Genomic DNA, 24,707 nt, shown 5'->3' with positions numbered 1-24,707 from the left:
CAATATTTCTGAGTGATTAAATTCTAAAAACAATAAGACGGGGAACAAATAGAGCAAGACATTCATTTGGTAAAGGATCACTCTGATTTAATGGTTTATTCTGAATATCTGATGTTTCCCCGGTTCTCTCACCGAATTCCCGGGTTTTTCCGGCTACTTTTCAAATTCTTGGATATTTCCTGGGATTCCCGGTTTTCCCGGTTTGCTGACCACCCTGATTGCAAGTTTTATCGAGATTTTAAAGTATTCTACAAGTCTAATGAATGGTCTAAAGCGCACTCATATAACCAGAAATGTAACTTGGGATGGCTCTGACTGTATCAATCTTAAAAAAAAACATAAATTCAGCATTTCATCTTTCAATTCATCGATCACATTTCCAACCTTTGGATCAAAGGTACTGGGGTAACATCCACTAACGATTCCCTTTCTCTACCCATCTCCCTCCAAACAGATCGCACACCGATGCATCTTGCAGCGGAGAACGGTCACGCGTCAATCATCGAAATCCTGGCGGACAAGTTCCGGGCCAGCATCTACGAGCGCACAAAGGATGGTAGTACGTTGATGCACATCGCTTCGTTGAACGGTCACGCTGAGTGCGCTACGACGTTGTTTAAGAAGGGTGTCTACTTGCACATGCCGAACAAGGGCGGTGCCCGGAGTATCCACACGGCGGCCAAGTACGGGCACGTGGGCATCATCAGCACCCTGCTGAACAAGGGCGAAAAGGTCGACGTGCCCACGAATGTAACTAGGAATCCGGCGGGGAGGTGCGATTGCGGAATGACCGAATGATTCTTTCTTTTTCCAGGACAACTACACTGCCCTTCACATCGCTGTTCAATCCGCCAAGCCAGGCGTCGTGGAGACGCTGCTGGGGTTTGGTGCCGAAGTGCACGTCCGGGGGGGAAAGCTGAAAGAGACTCCACTGCACATTGCCGCCCGGGTGTCGGACGGGGACCGGTGCGCGCTAATGCTGCTCAAGTCCGGAGCCGGTGCCAACAAAACGACTGGCGACGGCCAAACGCCCGTTCATGTAGCTGCCAAATATGGGAACGTGCTGACGATGGATCAGCTGCTGGAGGATAATGGCGATCCGCTGATCAAGTCCAATGTAAGGGTTTACATGAGTATTGTGTTTGAGAATTGTTATGACAGTTGTTTATTTTGACAGGTCGGCGAAACACCACTGCACTTGGGTGCGCGGAACTGTCATCCGGATATAGTGAGGCATCTGATAGATTTCGTATTGCAAAAGCATGGGAAAGAGGTGTTGAAGAACTACTTGAACTTTACCAATGAAGATGGAGCGACGGCGCTGCACTACGCCTGTCAGGTGATGAAGAGTGAGGTGAAGTCGGGTTCGGGCGATCGAGAAATTGTGAAGATGCTGATCGAGAATGGGGCAGACGTATCGCTGGCGACAAAGTCCACCCAGGAGACATGTTTTCACGCGGTTTCCATAGCTGGTAACAACGATGTCCTTTCAGAGATGATTACCCACCTTTCGACTACGGATATCCAGAAGGCTATGAATCGGCAGTCATCGGTTGGTTGGACACCGCTGTTGATCGCGTGTAATCGAGGTCACATGGATTTGGTGAATACCCTACTAGCCAACCATGCGAGGGTGGATGTGTTCGATAACGAAGGCCGATCGGCGCTGCACTTGGCGGCCGAGCATGGCTACCTACAAGTCTGTGATGCACTCATTACCAATAAGGCGTTTATTAATTCTAAGTCACGAGTCGGTCGAACGGCTCTCCATCTGGCCGCTATGAACGGGTACACGGAATTGGTCAAGTTTTTGATCCGAGACCACAATGCGGTGGTGGACATTTTGACCTTGCGGAAACAGACTCCGCTACATCTGGCCGCAGCCAGCGGGCAGATGAATGTATGTAAGCTACTACTAGAACTAGGTGCCAATATCGATGCGACGGACGACGTTGGCCAGAAACCCATTCACGTGGCTGCGCAGAACAATTACTCCGAAGTTGCCAAATTATTTCTTCAGCAGCACCCAAACCTTGTGATGGCTACGAGCAAAGATGGCAATACTTGCGCTCATATAGCTGCCATGCAAGGCTCGGTGAAGGTGATAGAAGAACTGATGAAATTCGATCGGAACGGTGTGATTTCAACGAGGAACAAGCTGACCGACTCGACCCCCCTACAGTTGGCTGCGGAAGGCGGCCATGCGGATGTCGTGAAGGTCCTTGTTCGAGCGGGGGCATCCTGTACCGACGAAAACAAGTCAGGTTTCACTGCCGTCCATATGGCGGCAAAAAACGGGCACGGCCAGGTGCTCGAGGTTATGCGGAGCTCTAATTCGCTAAGGGTGTCCAGTAAAAAATTGGGTTTAACGCCGTTGCACGTAGCTGCCTATTACGGTCAAGCGGACACCGTGAGGGAGATACTCATCAACGTACCCGCAACGGTTAAATCTGATTCTCCATCTGGAACATCATTAGTACCTGAATTAGGGAATGAGTCTGGGCTGACTCCGCTGCATCTGGCGGCGTACTCCGGCAACGAGAACGTTGTCCGACTGCTACTCAACTCCGCTGGTGTTCAAGTCGATTCTGCGACTACCGAAAATGTGAGTATCCTTTCTTTTTTTATCAACTCAAGCTGGATTGAGACATCTGATTCTGTTCCGTTCCTTAGGGTTACAATCCCCTGCATTTAGCGTGCTTCGGTGGGCACGTTCCGATCGTGGGACTGCTGCTGAGCAGATCTGCCGAGCTTCTGCACAGTGTAGATCGGCACGGGAGAACCGGTCTGCACATAGCGGCTATGCACGGACACTACCAGATGGTGGAGGTCATGCTGGGTCAAGGTTCGGAAATCAATGCCTCCGACAAGAACGGCTGGACTCCACTGCACTGTACTGCCAAAGCCGGTCATCTGGATGTCGTGAAGCTGCTGGTGGAAGCCGGTGGTTCACCCAAGACGGAAACCAACTACGGCTGTGCACCGATTTGGTTCGCTGCATCCGAAGGCCACAACGACGTGCTCAAGTATCTGATGCACAAAGAGCACGACACCTACTCACTGATGGAGGACAAACGGTTCGTCTACAATCTGATGATCGTCTCTAAGAATCACAACAACAAACCGATCGAGGAGTTTGTTCTGGTTTCCCCCGCACCCGTTGATACTGCCGCAAAGTTGTCAAATATTTTTATAGTTCTATCGACTAAGGTAAGTTGAGCCAATCCAATCGCATGCTGCCTCACGCACTTGTTCACCATTCTATTTACAAACACCAACCCACCAACTCACCACAATAGGAAAAGGAACGAGCCAAAGATCTGATCGCTGCCGGAAAACAGTGTGAAACGATGGCTACCGAGCTCCTGGCGCTGGCCGCCGGTGCAGACTCGGCAGGTCGTATTCTAACTGCCACCGATCGACGGAACATGGAGTTTCTCGACGTGCTGATCGAGAACGAGCAGAAGGAGGTGATCGCTCACACGGTGGTGCAAAGATATCTACAGGTAAAAAATAGGTAATCTTTTAGTGTGAAGCGAAAAACAAAAGCAGAAAGCCTGCATGAGATCCATATTTGCACCTACACGACACACTTCCGTCACAGTAGACACCAAGAGTTCATTTGAAGTTTGGTTAAGGTTGCACTTCGGATTGTCAGACAACTCGATCGAGAATTGCGTTGCATGAATTTCTACTTCACTTTGGGGGATCGGACATATTTCGAGAAGATGCGAACAGTTTGAAAAGTTGTTGAAGATTGTGGGCATCCAATGCATTAGCACTTCCAAGGTTTGCTAATCATTCGTGTGCTTGAGACAGTTGACGATGAAGTATAATTTCTTCGACTTGAGCAGGATGTGACACGCATATTCTAGGCCAGTGAATGTGATGTCACATCTTCATCTTCGCGAAAGTAAACGGTGTAAATACAATATGATATTAATAACTAAATTTAATTTAATACAGTCTTCCAACATTGTACTCCAGCACGTAAACAAAACCTTTTACAAGCAGCCTGTGATCAAAACCAAAAGCAAGATACTGCTTTTTGAGAACAGGCAAAAGTTTACCAAACATTAACTACATCGTATGAGTTAAATTCACTACCTTTTTAACATCCAGATAAATAGTCTTCAAAAATTCTTCTTTCGTTCAAATTCATTTGACAAGCTTTGGAACGGCATATGAACCCGACAGGCAAGGCAGGTAATCAGTGCCGAATAATTACTAGCAACGCTGTTGGTAAACGTTCCTGTTCTGTTGCATAATGCTACGGCAAATGAATATGAATGAGAAATTCACTGCTTCACTTTATAAGAGTAGATCCGTTCACGCACATATGTAATTGAACTTTTCAGTGGAGTTTTCCTAGATAATTGTGTGAATTGTCCTGTGTGGTGCCAGCAGCAGAAAAACAAGTTCTGGTGAATTCCAACAGAGTATCGTGGATCCACCCGACATACTGGTTCAACTAGCGGAAAGGGGTTTGTCTGGTCACATTCTTCACTTTTTAGGAAACTTCCTACGACACATCCCTTCGCAACCTGGGTGTACGTCTGGATCGATAACTCACGTTTGGCAGCCACAGAAGAGCTGCCAAACAAGGATTGACCTGCTACGTACCCTTGCCAGGATTGCATGCGTGGCCACAGCGGTGGTACATTCAAGATTGACCCACGGGATTGAGTTGACCTGCCTGTAAACTGATCAGATGAAATCCAGACAAGCTCCAGTATATCATCAGGCCATCAGAGTAACGGCTGTACTTCTCCGAGCTGGCTGTCTGCGTGGAGAGTAGAAGACTACCTTTAGAAAACAAATTGCAACAAATGTGTGTAGGAGAGCTATTAGTTTCGCGGAAAAGATAGAACTTAACCGACCAAGAGCTCCACCCGGTAGCCTGGGTTCACTGGGATGGAAGCTTGGACGATCAAGAACAAGTTCGGGGTGGAAACCAATTCTCTCACATTATTTGTAAGATGTGTCACCGAGCTCCAAGTACGACAACTACCAAACACGATACTCCAACGGATCACGAACCAGCGGGAAGGTTTCTTGTGTTGAACACTCAGCGTTCTCCACCGACTTCTGGATCCTTGTAGTGTCTTCTCCCTAGCCCTAAAAGCCTCTATAATAGAGAAAACATAAGTTGCATTGAGACAATGCAGATGGTTTTAAGTAATTTGTAGAAGTAGCGCCCGTAATTGTAATGTAGGAATGTATAACTGCATGTACAGTAGAGCGGCTCTAAATAGGTAAATCCTGGAATTTCAAACGCTACCCCCTGGAATGGTAGTTTGGGGGGTCAGAAACACCCTGCTAAAATTTGAAGTCATTTGGTTCACGAGAACCCTTGCTCAAAGTGCTTGAAGTTTATGAAGTATGGGAAAAATCGACAAAAAGTATGGGGAACGAGCCACTTTCACACTCACGGCTCTAGCTGGCAATGTAGTAGGTAGAATTTTTTCGTGTACACAATGTAGAACCTTTGGAGCATTGGGAAAATCTTGTCTGAAGATCGGATCATCGAACAGACATACGAATAGCAATGTTTACATGGGTATAACTTTTTTGTTTCACCATGAAATTGGCTGAAATTTTCACAGTAAGTAGAAAACGTAGGTTGCAAGCCTCGATCTTTTGTCACTGGAACGACGCCAGCCAAACCATCCCGCGTTGATCAGCTACTTCCATCCGCTTTAAAATTAGACACAAGAATGCGAGACAAGCGACTAGCCAGCCTGAACCAGCTCGATGAACCAGTCATCCATCATTTTGCACTCTTCTTTCCCAGAGCATCATAACAATCATTTATTCTATCTCCCTGTTCTGATGTCTGATGTCGTCATTTGTGTATTCGGAGCTTTCCGAAGCTCATACTCAACTGCTCTCGGCGCGTATGAATCGTCTAGTTATGTTTTGTGTGTCTACTCCCAGTGTTGCCAAATGCACTTTGTCGACTTCACACGAAATTAAAGTAAATTAATTTTTATTTTATATCAATCATATCACATACACTACACACACCTCAATTCGTGCCGAGTTATTAGTTGTGCCAAAAGCTGTGCCAAGCGCTCTGCCAAACGTACATATCAAGGACAATCAAAGTATGCTTATCAAGGTATTTGGCAACCATGAACGTTATGACTTTTGTTAGAGTCGGTGTATAATGAGTCACGCCAAGAGTGAAGCCAAGTCTACCTATTGAACTGTCAAACTGGCTACCTACACGCTAACTTCTGCTTACTCACCAGGTGAGTCGATCGTACTCACTTTCGTCCGATGTATCGAGTTGTCAAAAATTGAGTAAACGAGAAATGTCAAACTGAGTAAAAACCACTCAGTCAGCAAAATCCTAGACTTGGAAAAAATGCCAGTCATGTCGGAGGAAACCTCATAGAAAATGTTACTCAAAACTTGCTGAAAGTAAGTACGAATTGCTTAGGGAAACGGTGTTGGACCGGTTTTTGCTCCGGGAGAATGAATCCGGAGCAGGCAATTTCCATTTCCTTTAATAAAAATCAAAACAAAAACTCTCCCTGCAACTGAAAATAACGGTGAGTGGATTTGACTCAGTCTACGTGAGAACGTAGTTTACTCAAAAGTGAGTCAACATAAGACTACTCAATTTTGAGTAGCCATACTTGCCGCTGAGATGAGTACATTCGACTCAATTTTGAGTTGACCAGAATAAGCGTGTATCGTGCAAAGTAAACAAGCATTACGATGCTATGAAAGGTCCACGAAAGGTATTGCAATTAAATATAAAATATAATCGAAGAAATGATCATATACACGCAGTGAGCATTACATTTGTCATGCGATACGTTTTATAATGATCTGTAATGACAATTTCTACTATTTTTCTTTACGATAATTCGACAAAATCACTGATATAATGATTTACTACAGCCGTTAATTTTTTTTTCCTCGCTTGAAGTTATTTGAAGTTGATGCAGAAGTCCTCTGTTGCCAAGTTAAAAGAAAGGGAATCTTTCAAAAACCGTGATGCGAGTTCAACTGTTTTTCTCTTGGCGTGACTCATTATACACCGACTCTAACTTTTGTAATTTTGTTTACATTCTCAATTTCTCTGATGGATCATGGCAGACATTCACTTCCATTCTCATTAGAGCGTTAGTGGATCGGGAGGTTTAAGAGGAACTGCAATCCATCAAACCAATACGGTGTACAAGCATAGTTCAATCCCATGCTAGGAGCAACATCGTCGAACCAGTTTTAAATCAGCTGATCGACTCAGAAGTGCGTTTCCTCAAAGATATAACCCAAGCCTATCGTATCGCTGATTATGATGCCTTCCCCTGAAAAACTGTAATGTTTTGAAAATAGGATTCTCAGCCACCGCGGACTTCAGCGGAAGCGTTGTATCCGGCGCCTGTAGATCTGTATAGAACTCGAAAAGATTCCGCCCAATCCAGCCAGCTCCACACATATGACACACGTAGGCGATTCGTGATTCAATAGCATATAGCATTACAGATACACCTTTCAATAAGTCCTGTGGTTATCCTATCAAAGTCCACACCAATTATAACTAATGATTGACAATAATATCCGAGGAAAAACGCAGGAGAAAATGTGAAAATTTCCGTCCCGTAGATACTCGGCAAGATCGGGAGCCAAATCTGGCCGACCCCTATGATAAGCTTGTTTTCTTCTTGATTTTTCATTATGCATAACAAAATTGTTGATGTACCTACTATATAGATGCTCGATGTTCATCGTTCCACAATTAAATCCGATCTTCGCAGGATACATAGTAGTCTTCTGTTCGTACGAATAACAGCATAGTGTAGGTGTTCTGCCATCCCGTTATATAGCTGGGATCCATTTGCTTTATATTGATAACATTGTTGGTGTGGCCATTAGAATTTACCATCAAAGGCAACCGACGGGCATTTTTCACAATGATTTCCTCAATCCAAAATGAATCATCTCTAGAGGAAACCCGTTTCAGCCGTCTTGACGGCTCTGGACCGCCATGGTGTGTACATAAGGGAACTCGACTGAAGTGAGGCCCTGATAGAAGCTGTTCTAGATGAAAACATGATCCACTGTGATTTTTGCTGTGATTCGGAAGAGACGGACTTAGTTTTGCTAGGTTTGAAGAGATTCACGATTCAGACAATACTTACAGAATTTTGGAACACCGGTGGGTATCCGTTTGTCGTTTACAACTTCTTGATTGAATCCTTGTATCACCAGTATGTATGACATGCTCTCACTAGTTTCATTTGCGAGTAAACAAAGTATTGATCCCTAGTAAACCTTAGAAACGATTGGAAAAATGTCATCACTCAATAGTGATGCCGTTTTATATTATATTGTTTGTGTCCTACTTGTCAAAGTGTGCCCTAATGTGCCGAACAGTGTGTCATGCTGTGTTTTAGCACAGTTTGCAGAGTTGATTGCCCCTTGCAATATTCTTTATTTCTGAAATTTTGTTAATCAAATGGTTGACTCTTCGACAAATAGAAAAGGAAACTACTATCTTTTCCAACGAGAAATCAGAAGTCCATCCAAAAGATTCCAAGTTCATTCGAAGCTAAAACAATAATTATTTATTTAGTGACAAAGACGCTTTGAGTTTGATGCTCAGATTGAATTCAAGCTGCACAAAAGAAAGAAAGAAATAGGTGAAATGGCTCTAATGTTGGCCTATGGATCTAAGATTGGGCCCATCACTAAAAATCTGCTATTTATCAATTGTATCTAGATGAACGCGTCATTGAGACGGTACTAGTGGATATTTTTGGTAGCTATTGAAAAGTTAGTCGATTGCTGAATTTATGTATGGGCCCAAATTAGGGACACTTAGGCCGACATTACATACATTCCCCCTATTATTCGAAATTAATAAATAAAAAAAATAGTATGACATTTTTCACCCTTATTTGAAAAACTGAATAATCTGTATATTTTTGAAAACCCTGTAATCTGTATATATTGATATCTGTATCAAAATATTTAAAAAAAAAATCTGTATGATTACAGATAAATCTGTATATGTGGCAACACTGGTCGTTGGTGGCATTCGGTGGAAAGGCCGTTGGTATGTGGATAGCGGATGTTCCAGCCACATGAACAACGATAAGTCGTTCTCCTGCAAGCTGGCCGATAGTGTAAAGATCGAGGTAGTTTTGGCATACGGATCTACCACCAAATCTGTTGGTGTTGGTGAAGGTTATGTGAAGTGCCTTGGCTTCGACGGAAAGGCGCACGATGTTCTTATTCAGGAGGTCCTGTTCATTCCGGACTTGGATAGCGGATTACTCTCCGTTCGAAAACTGACGCAGAAATGGCTCGCAGTACGTTTTGGTGCGTCAAAGTGTGAAATTTTTGAACAGCAAGGAAAGGTGGTAGCTCTAGCGGATTTGTGTGGCAACATTTTTTTGCGATTGGCAAAAGAAGCAACAGAGAGCAGTGGGGCTGTCCATAAACTAAGGCCTGTACTCGAAAAAAAAATGCACCAGACAAAAGTGTTCGCCAAAAATTTATTTTAAGTCGAATTTTCTTGAAACTTTCAGGGAATGAATTAAAACATATGGATTATGTTTTGACATAAATACTTTATTCAATTTTCTTTCCATCGCTGAAAGCCCGCACCTTTCCCTTAACCCTCATTACATTTTGTGCAATGGGGAAGCCGACCTTTTTGGTCACTTTCATCCATTCTTTCTTCAACTCCAGCTCGTTCTTAAACACCTTGGACGATTTTCGAACATTGGCCTTCATTATGGCCCAAAATCTTTCCACCGGACGAATCTCTGGTGAATTTGGGGGGTTGGCGGTTTTTGATACAAAAACAACGTTATTGTCTCTGTACCAATCCAACGTCGATCGCGCATAATGGCATGATGCAAGGTCCGGTCAAAATAATGTCTCGCCTCCGTGGGACCGCAGGAAGGGCAACAAACGCTTCTGGAGGCACTCGGTGCAGTAAATTTCGCTGTTGATGGTACCCATTGTGATGTACGGTTTACTCAGTTTACCGCATTGGCATATGGCCTGCCAGAGCAAGTATTTTTTGGCGAATTTGTCCACTTTCTTCTTCCTTATGTCTTCCGGAATATCAAACCGTGATTTGGCAACGTAGAACTCCAGCCCCGGTATCTGCTTTGCGTCTGCCTTGATATAGGTTTCGTCATCCATAACCACACACATCGGTTTCGTTAACCACTCTCGATACAGCTTCCTTGCGCGGGATTCGGCCACCGTGTTTTGTTGATCACGCCGGTTCGGTGCCTTTCGGACCTTGAATACACGAAACCCAGTTCGTTTCATGGTTTGCTGAACGAACCAGGCGGAACACTTTGCCTTCAAAGCCTCGTCGCGAATCGAAAGGTTCGGATTACGTTTCCGGGCCTTCACAGAGTCAGCTGTCTTCGATTTTCTTCCACTTCCAGCCCGCCGCTCGGTCGTCTGGGAATCCTTAAACGATTTTACCACCCGAGACACAGTTGTATGGGTGATTCCTAGTTGTCTTCCAATCCATCTCATGGTCGCAGTCGGATTTTCCATGACGGCGCGCAAAATTCTCCGGCGATTTTCTTCTTGTTTCGATGACATCTCAATAACCACTGAACCTATTGTTATGAAATTTTGCACATGTAAACAATTCACTCCAAACTAGTTATATCCAGATTTTCATCAATTTTTACCCACGGATAAAAAGTTACACAAGGATAAAAAAGGTGCATTTTTTTTTCAATTTCAAGCCTTACGTAGACTCTTTATGACAAATGTCTAGAATTTCCTTTCCTAAAGCGACGCAGAGTAGAGGTAAGCGTACCCTTGATTTGGTCCATACAAACGTGTGTGGCCCGGTGGTCAACGTAACCCCTGGAGGATGCCGTTACCTTACCAATTATACAATTGATGATTTTAGTCGGTATACAGTGTTGCAAAAACTCCTGTAGCGGTAGAGCAAAAAATACAGAGAGGTGGACAAAAGCACAAACACTAAAGGGCAAAGGTTCCAACAAATCCAAAAACGAACGCCAAATGCATTTTTGTACTTATATTTTGAATCCCCCCCATTGGTCCCTTACATTGGAGCTGTTCTTCCTCCTACTTTTCTACTACCTTACTATCCTGCTCTTACGGCATCTTGGTGCCTCCTATTGTCTTTCCAATCATATTTTCTCTTCTTGTAAGTACTCGCTGTTACCGGCCGGGTGCACCCTTACCGCCGCTTGCTTTTCGACGAATCGCTGCAATCAGACGCCGAACCGACACCGCACGACACCACACATCGATGCTTTCTCCTCCTCCTCCGTTGATCGAAGACCACTCTGCAGCATCCTTGGGTACTTCCCGTCCGTCGTGTCCGGCGACCTGCTTCATCGAGTGTCACTCGAAACTATCGGTCCGACAGATTGCGCCGTTTCGCGTGCTATTCGGACGAGGACAAGCAAACTTTTGCTCTGCCGGTTTCTCTGCTTTGCATGCCGGTCTATAGTGTGTCGGTGTGCGTGCGGCGGAAGCGTTGTCAGCGGATGCTGTCGATGAGGTTTTCGTTGTTTGGTTCGTTTCCAATTTGAGGCATTTGAGGCATCATTGCTTGTGCACGCTCACGTTCGCCATACTCACTAGTTGTGTCAACAGCTTGTACTTAATACAAATAGCTTCAAAACTTAATGCAAATTCTAATACGTAACAAAAGTAGTCTGTCTACTGCGTCAGAAGTCCAATGCAGCGCGGTGCAACAAGCGGTACGTGGCCCATATGAAGCATCGTTTCGGAAGGGCACCCTGCGTTATTCGTTCCGACGGGGGAGGCGAGTATGCAAATCAAGAGCTGAAGGAGTTTTACGAGCTGGATGGGATCCAATTCCTGCAACAAAATGGAATCGAACTCTTCAGGAAATGGCCACTTGCATGCCGCTGGACGCTGTGCTTCTTAAGATGTATTGGGACAAGGCAATTATGACAGCGACATACATCCAAAATAGATTGCCGTCACGTGCCGTGGACACAACACTCTTCAAAAAGTGGTTTGGTGACAAACCTTCGCTGAAACATCTTCGAGTTTTTGGTAGTGTCGCCTACGTACACATCCCGGATGTGCAGCGAAGCTTGACGATAAAGCCCAGGAGTTTATATTCGTGGGTTATTTCGATGACCGAAAGGGTTATAGGTTCCTGGATCCGGCAACCGATAGAATCACCATCAGTCGGGATGCCCGGTTTATTGAATTGAAGAACGGATCGTTGATGCTGGATGGTCCTGTCGAAAAGGATGAAGAGCTCTTGATTGATGCAGTGCCGATAAAGATTGAGGAGGAGGCAACGGGGGGTCAAGAACTACCTACTGAGAAGCCATCGGGTGGTCAGCGAAAACCGATGCAAGGTAGTTCGGTAGAAGAAGAAAAATTCTACGGCTGGGGTGAACATTGTGAAGAAGCTAATCATCACGATGGAGAGCAACGTCAAATTCGCAGTACTAGAGGAGTCCTTCCGCTGCGGTTGAAGGATTTCGAAATTCATGTTGCCAAGGTTGTGCTGCTTGATCCGGTCGGATACGAGGAGGCCATGATCGAAACACAAAAGATCGATTCTTTAGGTTCGATAAATCGATTTTTTGAATCAATCTCAAATACGACAAAAATTGATTGGATCGATCCTTTTCATTCGATTTTTGTTTCGATCCGACTATATGAAGTGTATCCAAGACAACCAGAAGTCGTATAACAATGTACAGACAGTATCGTAAATTGCTACAGTTTAAGTCAAAATCGCATATAAGAATGGCATACCTCGCATTATGTTTAAGTTAAATCGTATAGAATGCAAATTTCCGACCTATATGCGATGACTCATTTTTCCGTCGTACTGTATCACAAATTAAATCGGATTACATCGTAAGACTTTTCAAAATTAATTTGTTATTACAGATTATGATGTTAAATCAACTCGTTTAATAATAAATTAAAATATGCACGTATATGGCCTCCACTTTTGTACGTATAAGCCATTTCCTTGCATTATATACGAATTATTTGTTTGTTTTATATGTTTGTATATCACGAAAACAACTTTGAATATACGTGCATTCTGGTTGTCTGGGATAACAGATTTGTAAATCTAGTGATAACTTGGGATCGAGACCAGATAGAAGATTTCTATTTTCAGTAAAGTTGATAAAATAGGATAGATTCGTTTAATAGTAAACAGTATGGTTCGAAATTTACTCGTTAGTAATATTTAAAGCCCGATCAATGTCATTCAAGTGATGTCACAGTTCAAATAAAGTTTTTGTAAAAATAAATTAATTTTTTGAAGTTCTCTAAGGAGGATAATAGCGAATTCCTAAAGCATTTCTGGTGAATCAAAAGCAAATCTAGTAACTTACAGAAAATCGGAAAATCTCACAAAAATTTCAGAAAATCCCAATAGAAAAGAAACAGAAACTTTGTATTAAGATGCTCTAATTGTGTTATTTGTTCATATGAATAAAAGAGTTTAATTTTCTCGCTTCGTAAAAAAGCAGGGTCAAATAAAGTATACTTATTTTATTCATACGTTTTATAGGTTTATAAAGATTTGATAATCTTGCTTAGGCTCTGAACCATTTGGCGATTTTTTTAACTTTTGGTTAAAATTTGACAGATGAAAAGTTATCGATTAACCCTGCGTGGTTATTTCTGACAGACAAGAAGTTAAATTTTGACAACAGGGATTTTCGAACATAACTTTCGAAATGTCACTTTTAACCACGAGTTAAATTTAACTCGGCAAATGGTTCACAGCCTTAGAACGTAGGATTTAAATATTAAAATAACCTTCCTGATAACCTTTGAATGATTGCAATACTACCCACCCATCAACATTTTGATATGATGTAGCTGTATTAGTTTTTCATGGTTTAAGATATTCTCGATAACACCAATACCATCAAAGTGGAAAACAAATACATGTGAAGCTTATAAATCTTTCACTACTGACAAGTTTGAAGATCTCTTCTCGTTTCTTATGAAAAATTTCTTTTTCGCGAAATTTTTAAGCCATTCAAAGTAAAAGTTGAAAGTTCAAAGTAAAATAACATGTTGCTGACATCCAAGGTCATCTTTCTATCGAAGGGAATTTTTTAACCACAAATCGTATTTTTTCATCTCGGTCTATAATAAATAGGTTCACATCTCATGATGCAACCCTGAATTTATTAAAGTGTTCAATATCATTTTCAGCTTCATCAATTGCTTGTAGGTAACAACAAACTTGATTTCATATTTGGAATCCTTCATCAATAAATCTCTAGTCGTAATGTGAAGTCATGTTAGAGTACCAAATCCTGCAAACTGTGTGTCGATGCTGTGACGCAGCACGACTCTCCCATTGCCGAGACGCGAGCTTTCTCACAGCATCGACACGCATTCTGCAGACTTGGTACCACTCAGAGAGTCAATCCCATGAGTTATTATGACATTTCAAACCTCATCATTCACAACATTGGTTGTTCCTGTTTCCGATAAACCCAACCTAACTGCTTTTCCTCCGCATCCCACAGGAACTCTGGCGAGGCACGCTCAACTGGACGGCGTGGCGAATAATGCTGTTGTTTGTCGGTTTCATCGTGTGCCCACCGGTGTGGATAATTTTCACGCTTCCACTGGGGCACAACTACTACAAAGTTCCCATCATCAAGTTCATGTCCTATCTCACATCGCACATCTACCTGATGATCCATCTGATGATTGTGGGCATTACGCCCATCTATCCGGTAGTGCGAGCCAGTCTTCTGCCCTACTGGTACGAGTGGGGCCTGTTGATCTGGCTCAGCGGCTTACTGCTGTTCGAGCTGACCAATCCAAGCGACAAATCCGGTCTCGGAAGTATCAAGGTACTGGTGCTGCTATTTGGGATCATCGGTGTCGGGGTGCACGTGTCCGGGATGCTGTACGTGCAGAAAACCTTCTGGCCGACGTTGCTGTACTGCCGGAATCAGCTGTTTGCCCTTTCGTTCCTGTTGGCGTGCGTGCAGATCTTGGACTTTCTTTCGTTTCACCACCTGTTCGGTCCGTGGGCCATCATCATCGGAGATTTGCTCAAGGATTTGGCCCGGTTTCTGGCCGTGCTGGCGATCTTCGTGTTTGGATTCTCGATGCACATCGTGGCACTCAACCAATCGTTTCACAATCTTAGTCCGGACGAGGTACGCCGGTTGCCTCTGTCGACGAGGAATAAGGAAATCTTCAGCGATGGTAAGTTGACCGCTGCCGGGATGTAAGTAGATTGCTACAATCCGATGATGATGATACATATTTAACAATGGTAACCTGGGTACAAAATGCGCGATTAATAAGAAGATTGATTAACGACTTTATTTCCAAATTTGCATGATCTCTAGAGTCTCTGTAACAGGTAGTATTACTAGTTAGTAATTAACCATTTTTCCACCTATTTTCCGTTTTTCTTGATACGTCATCACATTTCGACTAATTATACTTCAAACCTCATCCACAGTACCCCATCTGAACAGTCAAACAAAAAATATGCCAGCGATTCTTAACCGGAAGTGTACAGACTTTCCCCGCTATCCGAATTATTCTCACGGTTCAGAATCGCTCGAATCGACCCCGGCTTTGGCACCACTCTTTAACATTCTCTCAACTTTCCTATCGCAGAAGATGCTTTCTACTCAGACGAAAACAGCGATTATCATAGCGACGAGGTTGAGCGTATAAAACGAGCGGCCGCTGGCCAGCCCATAACTGATTATCGTCGTAAACACAAAACCGACAGTAAGTGACTGATTTTACCGAACGGAATGAAAACTGAAAATTCCACCGGAAAAATACAAACAAAGAATATAACTGTTGAGCAGGACGAGTATCAAAATTTTCTACCTCCCCCCCAACCCCCTCAAAAACATAACTAAAAATCACCACCAAACTTACCTACAAAGCGAATGTGGCGAATGATTCTGCACGGTTTGTTTCAGGCCGGCCTCTGTTGTCTGTGTTTTGTTCTATATTTCCCGACTTCCATTTCGGAAAACCTTTCTATCAGTGTGTCAATCCATGCACCACTGCCTTGTCCAGTTAGTTTCCGTTTTTTTTTCTATATGATTTGGAATGGTTTTCAGACCTAAGTTCTTTTGATTATTTTCCCAACTATCGTTCGTATCCACTGTCACTGTCCGGTGTATGTAAGTTACTCGATGATCAAAGCAAAACAAAAATTCAATCGTTGCGTATGATTTTCCTTTTCTGTGATGGTGATGTGTAGCAAAATTTCATTCATGCTGTAACATACGTTCGATGTTCGATGATGCTATTTAGCGCGTTTCAAAAAAAAAAAATTGCAAGTCTGATTTCAAATGCATTGCTTGTTTTCCTCTTTCCTGTTCTATCTCACGACTCACTTTTCGTTGTTTAGCACCGAAGGTACTTTTCGTTTAACAATTGCACCAATTTAGTATTAATCCAAAAACAATCGTCGATGTAAATAGGAAGGCTGCGAATGGACGAACCTCACCACCACCGTTGCCGTTGCCGTATTGCGTTGATGCATGTACAAATGGGGGCTTCGTGGGATTCACACGTTTGGCTGGCTGCAAAAAATCGAACCGGAGTGGACGGAGTTTGGCTTGCATGTAATCCTAGCACTAATGCGATGTATTTGGTTTTGGTTGTTTTTCAGTTGCATTAGTGAATGTTACTTAGGCCCAAATTAGTGCACCTTGTTGTAAAATATATTGTTGAAAATAGATTCATCTCATAGACACCAATTGGTTCAGTAAATTGTAGGGGAAATGAATGGTAATCGTCGTATTCAGTGAACCAAAATGAATGGTTGCCATCCAGGGCGAAGCTTGCTTTGGCCTTGACCTCCGTCGCGTCGTTGCGGCCATTTGTGGAATACATCAATCTTGTCCTTTAGGGGAAGTTTACCGCCTCGACAATAAAGAAAATATTTTCGACGCTTTTTTTTCAAAAACTATTGAGAAAAAATATTAAACATACAAGAAAATCAGTTTCTTCCTTAGCTTCTTGAGAAAATTTACAAGCTGGAAAAACATGAAGCAAATTTACTCATTGCTGAATTCCTGCACTTTTTGCGATGAGTAAAGGAAAATCAAATTTGGGTTGATCTCGTTGGCCGTGTACAGCGAGTTTTTCCACCTTTCTGCACGCGTTATTTCTATACATCCAAAATTCATGCCGAGATGTTGATGGCTGGTTGGCCGTCGAAACTTGAAGAAGTTGTTCAAAGTGCTCAAACCAGCGTTTCAGCTGGTCAGTGGGGTCGGTAAGCAATTGTCCAGTCGTGTCCTTCACTGGCATCTTCGAGTTCATTCTTGCTCCACTCAGGCGTCGTGAGATATCATAGAGGAGGCGTATTTCGCCAGTGTTTGCGGCTTTCTCCCCTGCGTCGGCCAGGGAGTTCACCCACGCTCGCTTGTCCCGTCTGCAAGAGCGCTTGACTTCCTTCTCTAGAGCCGAGTACCGTTGACGGGCTTCGTTCTTGGCTCCTCTGGTTCTCGACCGCTCTATCGCGGCTTTTGCTTCACTACGCTCCTCAATCTTCCGCCAGGTTTCATCTGTGATCCACTCTTTCCTCTGGGTGCGCAGCTCACCCAAGTTGTTCTCGCTTGTTTCTATAAAGGCATTCTTGATGGCCGTCCATTGTTCTTCTACGCTGCCACCTTCTGGAACGTCCGCACCTCGAGTCTCAAGTTCATGAACAAAAGACCTTTTTACCGCTGGATCTTCAAGTCGGCGTGTGTTGAACCGCCGCCCGAGTCTCTCCTCCCGTCGCTGGATCCGCGCCATGCGTAGGCGGATTTCACCGATTAGAAGGTGATGCTCAGACGCGATGTCGGCGCTGCGTTTATTCCGGACATCAAGAAGGCTCCATCTCCATTTTCGGCTGATGCAGATGTGGTCGATCTGATTCTCGGTATGTCCAACACGGGAAACCCACGTGACGAGCCCCCGATCACCATGTCGTTATTGCCACAAAATTCTGCAAACAGCTCACCGTTCTCGCTCATTTCGCCGAGACCATGGCGTCCCATGACACGCTCATAGTCCGTGTTGTCGGAGCCGATCTTCGCATTGAAGTCGCCAGTGTAGATCTTGATGTCACCCTTTGGAACCTTATCCACGACGGCATTCAGTTGACTGTAAAAATTCTCATTGTCCTGTAGCTCGGCAGCATCGGTTGGCGCATAACATTGGATTATGGTAAGGTTACGAACCCGTGTTCTAAATCTGGCAACGATTATCCTCTCATTAACAGGCTCCCACTTGATGAGCGCAGCACTTGCCTGGACGCTAAGTAGAAGACCAACTCCACGATGGCGGGGAGCGTTTTCACCTCGAATACCAGAATATAGTAGTACCTGTCCCGACGGCAGTTTGTGTTCTCCAAAGTTTGGCCAACGAACTTCACTCAGTCCCAGGATTTCTAGCTTCATGCGTCGCGCCTCGTTGGCGAGTTGTGCCAGTTTACCCTGCTGGGCTAACGTCAATACATTCCATGATCCAATTCGTGTCCGTTGTTTTGCGCTAAAAGTCGTTGCTGTTATGTCAGTTCGATGTCTTTCTCTGTTGGTTTCTGTAACAATTGTAAAGGTTTCAGAGACAGTAGGTGGTTGGTCTAAGGTCTCCTATCCGCCGTGATGGAGCTGCCATCTTAGGTGTAGCTTCCGGGGAAGAGCATTTCTTATTCAGCCGCTGGATGCCAGTCAGACGCTGTTTGAGCCGCACCTCCATGGTGAACAGACGCTCGGGTTGGCGAAGCATTTCCTCTATCACCGTGCTATGGTTACCGCGCCAGTGTTCGCGTCGCACCTCCTCACTCACGGATTGACAACATTGCCCAGGCTACGCCAACCAGCTGTGTCCATGTTTCAGCTGGGAGTCTTTTGTGATTATATGAGATCGAGCATTCCAATTCAAAATATTTAATGACATAAAATCCATTACTGAATTTCAAAGTCATGACCACTGGCATGCGCAGCCCTCTTCATTTGAAGAGGACCGCCTTCCAAAAGGGGGCACTTCATAGCTTTGAGGGCGCCAATAATTTTGAAGAGGTAATGTTTACTTACTTACATTTTCCTTGCTTTCCAGATTTTCATGATTTTCTTTGAAAAATTTCGAGGTTTAACGAAAATTTTTAAAAACTGTTGTTTGTTAGACACATATCTGATTAAAAATTTAGTTTATAAAGTAAATAATTTAACACTGAGACGAAGATCTCTGTAAAATAATTCATCCACTGAATTACGTTTTGAGCTCCACGTCCAAGTACAAGAGATTTTAGATGCAGCTTTAAAACTTTCAATGCACCAAGAATTAAAAAAAATCGATGCATCAGATAGTTGATTTATTTTAGGTTCGTGATTTTGAAAGAATTTTATAAATAATCATATTATTATTATTTTGAATCATTAAACATTACATATTCCAGAAATTTTAAAATGTCTCTTTGTACGGTGGAAATTAATACATAATAAATCTTTCCAACCTAAGTTCGCAAAGTATGCGGAAAGGGCAAGCGACCTCACGCACTAGTAGGGCGGTTGTATTGATTGCAAAAAAAAATTACTAAAGTTTTGGATACATATATGCTTTAACCAGCAACGTTATTCTGAATTTTACACAAATTACTAAAATGTCTTTATTACATGGTCCTAAAAGTGAAAAATACGTTCCTATGGAATACAGCTAAAACGTGCTTTAGAAGTACGATGAAATCAGATAGATTAGCAGGTATACAAAATTTCAGTTGTGGATGACTGCTGCAGGTACAACTAATTCTTTGACATGAATAGTGTGTGTGTCTCGAATGTGACAAACAAGCAGCAGCTTTATATCATAGAGGTAACTCTAAGACCACAAGGTCCCGAAAATAAAAAATAAAATCAAATTCAATAAAAAAAACCCTAGTGACCCACTGTTGCATAAGATATATTTGAAACCACACATCCAATATTTTCATTTTAAAACGCCATCCAGAAGCATGCATATCATCAAAGTAAAAAAATCAAATTAAATTAAAGACCCTTAACATTAAATTCAACAATTACAATTTCGTCATCCATTACAAAAGTTTTCCAATTGAATCAGTATCATCCAAGTATGAAATAAAATTCAAATAAAGACCCCTAGCACCTCCTGTTACAAACCAACAATTCAAGTTTCAGAAAACAAAAACTATAAATTAAAATAAAATTCATCTAAAGACCACTTGTTACTTCAGGGACATTAAAACCAGCATTTCAAATTTCATAAAACATTACAAACACTTTTCAGTTTCATTAATATCACCAAAGTTAACAAAATATCAAATTCAATTAAAGACCTCTAGCGCCCCCTGTTGTAGCAAAGATATTTGAAACCACACATACAATTTCCCCATTTCTTAAACGCCCTCCAGAGCATGCTCATCATTAAAATAAAAACAAAAAATTAAATTCAATTAAATACCGCTAGCTCTGTTGCTTCAGTGACATTAAATCCAACAATTACAATTTTGCCATACAAAAGTTTTCCAATTGCATTAGTATCCAAGTATGAAAAAAAAAATCAAATTAAGATTCCTAGCGCCCCCTGTTACAAACCAACAATTCCATTTTCAGGAAACGAAAACTAATCAATAAAATAAAATTGCTCTAAAGACTACTTGCTCTGCTTCAGTGACATTAAACCAACAGTTCAAATTTCATCAAACATTACAAACGCCTTTCAGGTGCATAAGTATCATGAAGGTATCAAAAAGAAATTAAATGAAGATACCTAGCGGCTTCTATTGCAAATCAATAATTACAATTGCAGGAAACAAAAACTAAACAATAAAATCAAATTCATTTAAAGACCCCTAGTGCTCCTTGTTGCTTCAGGAACATTAACACCAACATTTACAATCAACAATTATAAATGCTTTCCAGTTGCATTGGTATCACCACAAAGTATAAAAAAATATCAAATTCAATTAAAGACCCCTAGTGCCCCCCTGTTGCATCAGAGATATTTGAAACCACACATTCGATTTCTCCATTTTTCAAACACCCTCCACGGGCCTGCTCATCACCGAAAGAAACACACAAAAATAAATTCAATTAAAGACCCCTCTAGCGCCCCTTGTTACAAACCAACAATTCCAATTTCAGGACACAAAAATTAAAAAATCAAATCAAATTCAACTAAAGACCCCTCGCCATTTTTGCTTCAAGGAAATTAAAAGCAAAAATTCTAATTTTCTCAAACTTCCCAAAAACCTTGAGTTTGCATTAGTATCATTAAAAATAAATAAAAATAAGTATACTTAGCGTCCCATAATGCAAACCATTTAAATTGAATGCAAAAATCAAAACGCCTTCCAAAAGCATGTATATCATCAAAGAAAAGATATTTAAAATCAAATTCAATTAATGAACCATCAAATACCCAAACGGCTTCCAGTTGCATTGGTATAATCTAAGTATGAAAAAAAAATAAAATAAGGACTCCTAGCGTGCCTAGTTGTTAACTAATTATTCTAATTTGATGAAACATTACAAATACCTCTGGTGCCCTTCTGTTGAATCAGAGATATTTAAAAACACACTTTCAATTTCCTTATTTTCCAAACGCCTTGCAGTTTCTTGAGTAGCATCAACGTAAAAAACGCAAATCAAATTTAAATTAAATACTCCTAGCGCCCCCTGTAGCTTGTTATTATTTGAATAAAATCATCATTCTTAATTCCTCCGCCGAATTTGCTTTTGCATAAAATTTAGAAAAAAAATCAAGTTTTTAGAGAATGTTTTGTGTGAAGGCATTTAAACTAATAATTACAATTTTGTCAAACACTTCATGACTTCTCATGGCGGCTGTTTAAGAGAACTTAGAATTTTTTTGTTCAACTTGCTGATACATCACAAGAAAGGTGTGTGTTATGTTTATAGAATTTTGATTTTTTTTTCTAATGTGTATGAAACAATAGGAGGCCGTTAACAGGTAAAGGTCTAGCATGAGGAGCATCAGGAGGGCGCATGGGGGTATGAAACACAAATCATTTGGAGGGGCCATGGCCCCCTGCTCCCCCCTTGCGCACGTCCCTGGTCATGACGATATTGTTTGCAAATCGCATGTCAATTAATGATTTCTGTATAAAATCCATTTTTTGAGCAGTAATGCTACCTGAATCAAAATTTTCAAAATTTTCGTTAGAATTATGTTGGCTAGTATTTTGATTTCTACTCGATGCAATAGCAGCATAGGCAGCTCCATTTACTCGCTGAACATTGTTTGCAGCGTGGGGAGCAGGTATAGATGAAGAATTTTATGCAAGGGTGATATTTGTAGCTACGGGTATGAATGTAGTTATGAACGTGGAGCGTTTCCTACCTGTCTCTTAAAACGAGATTGTAGGATCGCTTTGCGAGTCTTACATTCCCAAAAATTGAATTTGTGGTTTTCACCACAATTTGAACATTTTTTTTTTTAAGATCTTCCTTCACTAGACAGTCGTCCTTAGCGTAAGAATAATCAGCGCAATTCATGCATTTAGCTGGCATGTAGCATTTTTTTGTTCCGTTACCCCATCCCAGGCACTTGCGGCACTGTGTGAGGTTTTGGAAGTTTCCTCCAGTCTTCCTGAAGTGTTTCCACTTCACTTGGATATGGAGCATAAGGCTAGCTTTTTCTAAGGCCTTAAGGATGTTTAGTTCGCTAGCCTTGAAGTGAACTAAATAAAAATTATTAGAAATCCCGTTGCATGACTCGCCAGAACGAGATTTCATTTTCATTTTGATTACTGGCTGACTGGCACAACTTCAAGTAATTTTTCCAGTTCATCTTTGATCTGATCCAGGGATTCACAACTGGGCAGACCTTTCATGACAACCTTGAACACACGTTCAGTTTTGGTGTCGTAAGTAAAAAATGTATGCTGTTTCTCAGTACGATATCCGATCCGTCCAAGGTTTCAGCCAATACACGGCATTCACCCCGACGGCCAATTTGCAGTGAAAACTTAAATTTCACGAAGTTCAAAAGTTCCGTGCGAAGAGCTTGGAAATCGGAAGTGGTTATCACAATAGGGGGGAATCTTTTCCTTCTTGGCATTTAGCCAGGAAAGTTTACTAGAATTTTTCCTGGATGACGGATCATTCTCATCATCCGTGAGCAAATCAAATTGATTGCTCAAATTATTTTCATCAGAAGTGGGATCAAGAGGTTGCCCTCTTCTTTTGCATTTAGGCACCATGGCGGCAGTAAAACTTTTTTTCCAAATCGACTTCCAAACAGATTACTATAAGACTCTGAAGGATTGAAGAGGAATTTTCTAAATCGATATCCAAGCAGGATTACCTCGGGTAGGGTCCAAACAAGGATCGAAGAGGAATAAGAGTTAAACAAGGTAAACAATTTGTAAGTTCGCACGGCAAGAGCGCACGATGCGGACTCAAATGCGCACTCCTTCAATCTAGCTAATACATTATCGCATTAAAGCTTCATATCGATGTTACTATACCCAAGTAACCTTAAGCATTAGTACAAAGCCTTAAATCTGCTTTACTTCAGAATTATTAGTGCTTATAAGCCCATATACAGCATTGGTAATGCTAAAAGGCTTTAATCAACTATGCTAATGCTATAAGTCTTTATTCAGCACTACTAATGCTAAATGCGCTTAATCAGCATTATGTGAGCATTAGCAATGCTTGTTAATATTTTATCAGGAAAACCACGTGTTCAGTATTTATGTGTTGTTGTGAGTTGAATGTAACAAACATTTTCACAAACACAAACATTAGAGTTTGGCAAAGATGATTGAGTAAATGGCTGTCGGATGTCTCGTCACACGCAATTTCTTTTACCACTTCGTATTTTCTCAGACTCGTAACTCTCGAGCTACGTAATGTACGAAGTTTGAAATAATACCAAGTGTTTGCTGCAGGAAAGTGAGCATATAAGTATTTTTTTAGAATTGGAGAGCTTCTGTATTGTATACCCTGTCATTTCTGAGAAACGTTAACGTATAAAGTAACAAAATACTTTTATTGAATGCACTGTCACTGTTATAGACCTAACTGAAGTGTAGTTTCCGGTACCATTCATTTCACCTACGACGCTTTTTATGAGTAGATGTTTGAATTTGTCTTGTTCGCTTCCAATCAACTGACTTGTCAAGCCAATCAAAAGCAACTATGCTGCCTTCATCAACACTTACAACAACAGACAACTACTACTACAACTACAACAACCAACAACAACCAAGTGCAACCAACGAATTGGAATCCAGATCAGTATAGGTGTTAGGACGACCCCCATCAACCGGGTTCAGCCCATCTAACATGAGTCCATCATATTTTCCTATCCCCCCACCACCACCACCGTCAACTCCATCGACAACCGCAGTCCCGATGACGCCGATCATCGCCTTCGAGCGCCTGTTCTTCGCCGTCTTCGGCCAGACCTCACCGGACGACATCAACTCCCAGCGGTCGACGCGTCCCGAGTGGACGGAAAACCTATTCAAGATTGTTTTTGGCATTTATATGTTAGTCTCCGTAGTAGTGCTAATTAATCTTCTTATCGCGATGATGTCGGATACCTATCAGCGCATTCAGGTTAGTCGTGCTCAGGGTGCTAAATGCTGTTCTTTTCTTTTTCTTTTTCTTTCTTTTCCAACCATCTATGTGTCGATTCTCAAATTGGTCAATTGGAAACGAACCGAATACCAAAAA

At 42.1% G+C, this 24,707-nt stretch overlaps 1 protein-coding gene across 5 annotated transcripts in view; it reads left to right on the top strand.

The window, feature by feature from the left end:
• Positions 1–24,707, top strand: part of nompC (no mechanoreceptor potential C) — a 227,632-nt gene that overhangs the window by 184,701 nt on the left and 18,224 nt on the right. For 3 of the 5 annotated variants that reach the window (XM_065229544.1, XM_065229543.1, XM_065229542.1), the window contains 6 exons: positions 455–750; positions 815–1,117; positions 1,178–2,605; positions 2,674–3,210; positions 3,300–3,506; positions 14,529–15,222. In XM_065229544.1, coding sequence (XP_065085616.1) covers positions 455–750; positions 815–1,117; positions 1,178–2,605; positions 2,674–3,210; positions 3,300–3,506; positions 14,529–15,222 — 3,465 coding nt within the window. Of the gene's footprint in view, positions 1–454; positions 751–814; positions 1,118–1,177; positions 2,606–2,673; positions 3,211–3,299; positions 3,507–14,528; positions 15,223–24,378; positions 24,591–24,707 lie in introns of all 5 variants that reach the window. The other 2 variants (XM_065229545.1, XM_065229546.1) reach the window with 1 other exon arrangement.

Source organism: Ochlerotatus camptorhynchus, unplaced genomic scaffold (assembly GCF_037179485.1).
Source record: "Ochlerotatus camptorhynchus isolate MF236.1 unplaced genomic scaffold, CSIRO-AGI_Acam_v1.1 ptg000316l, whole genome shotgun sequence".
Classification (NCBI taxonomy): domain Eukaryota; kingdom Metazoa; phylum Arthropoda; class Insecta; order Diptera; family Culicidae; genus Ochlerotatus; species Ochlerotatus camptorhynchus.
This window is presented reverse-complemented; position numbering and strand designations above follow the sequence as displayed.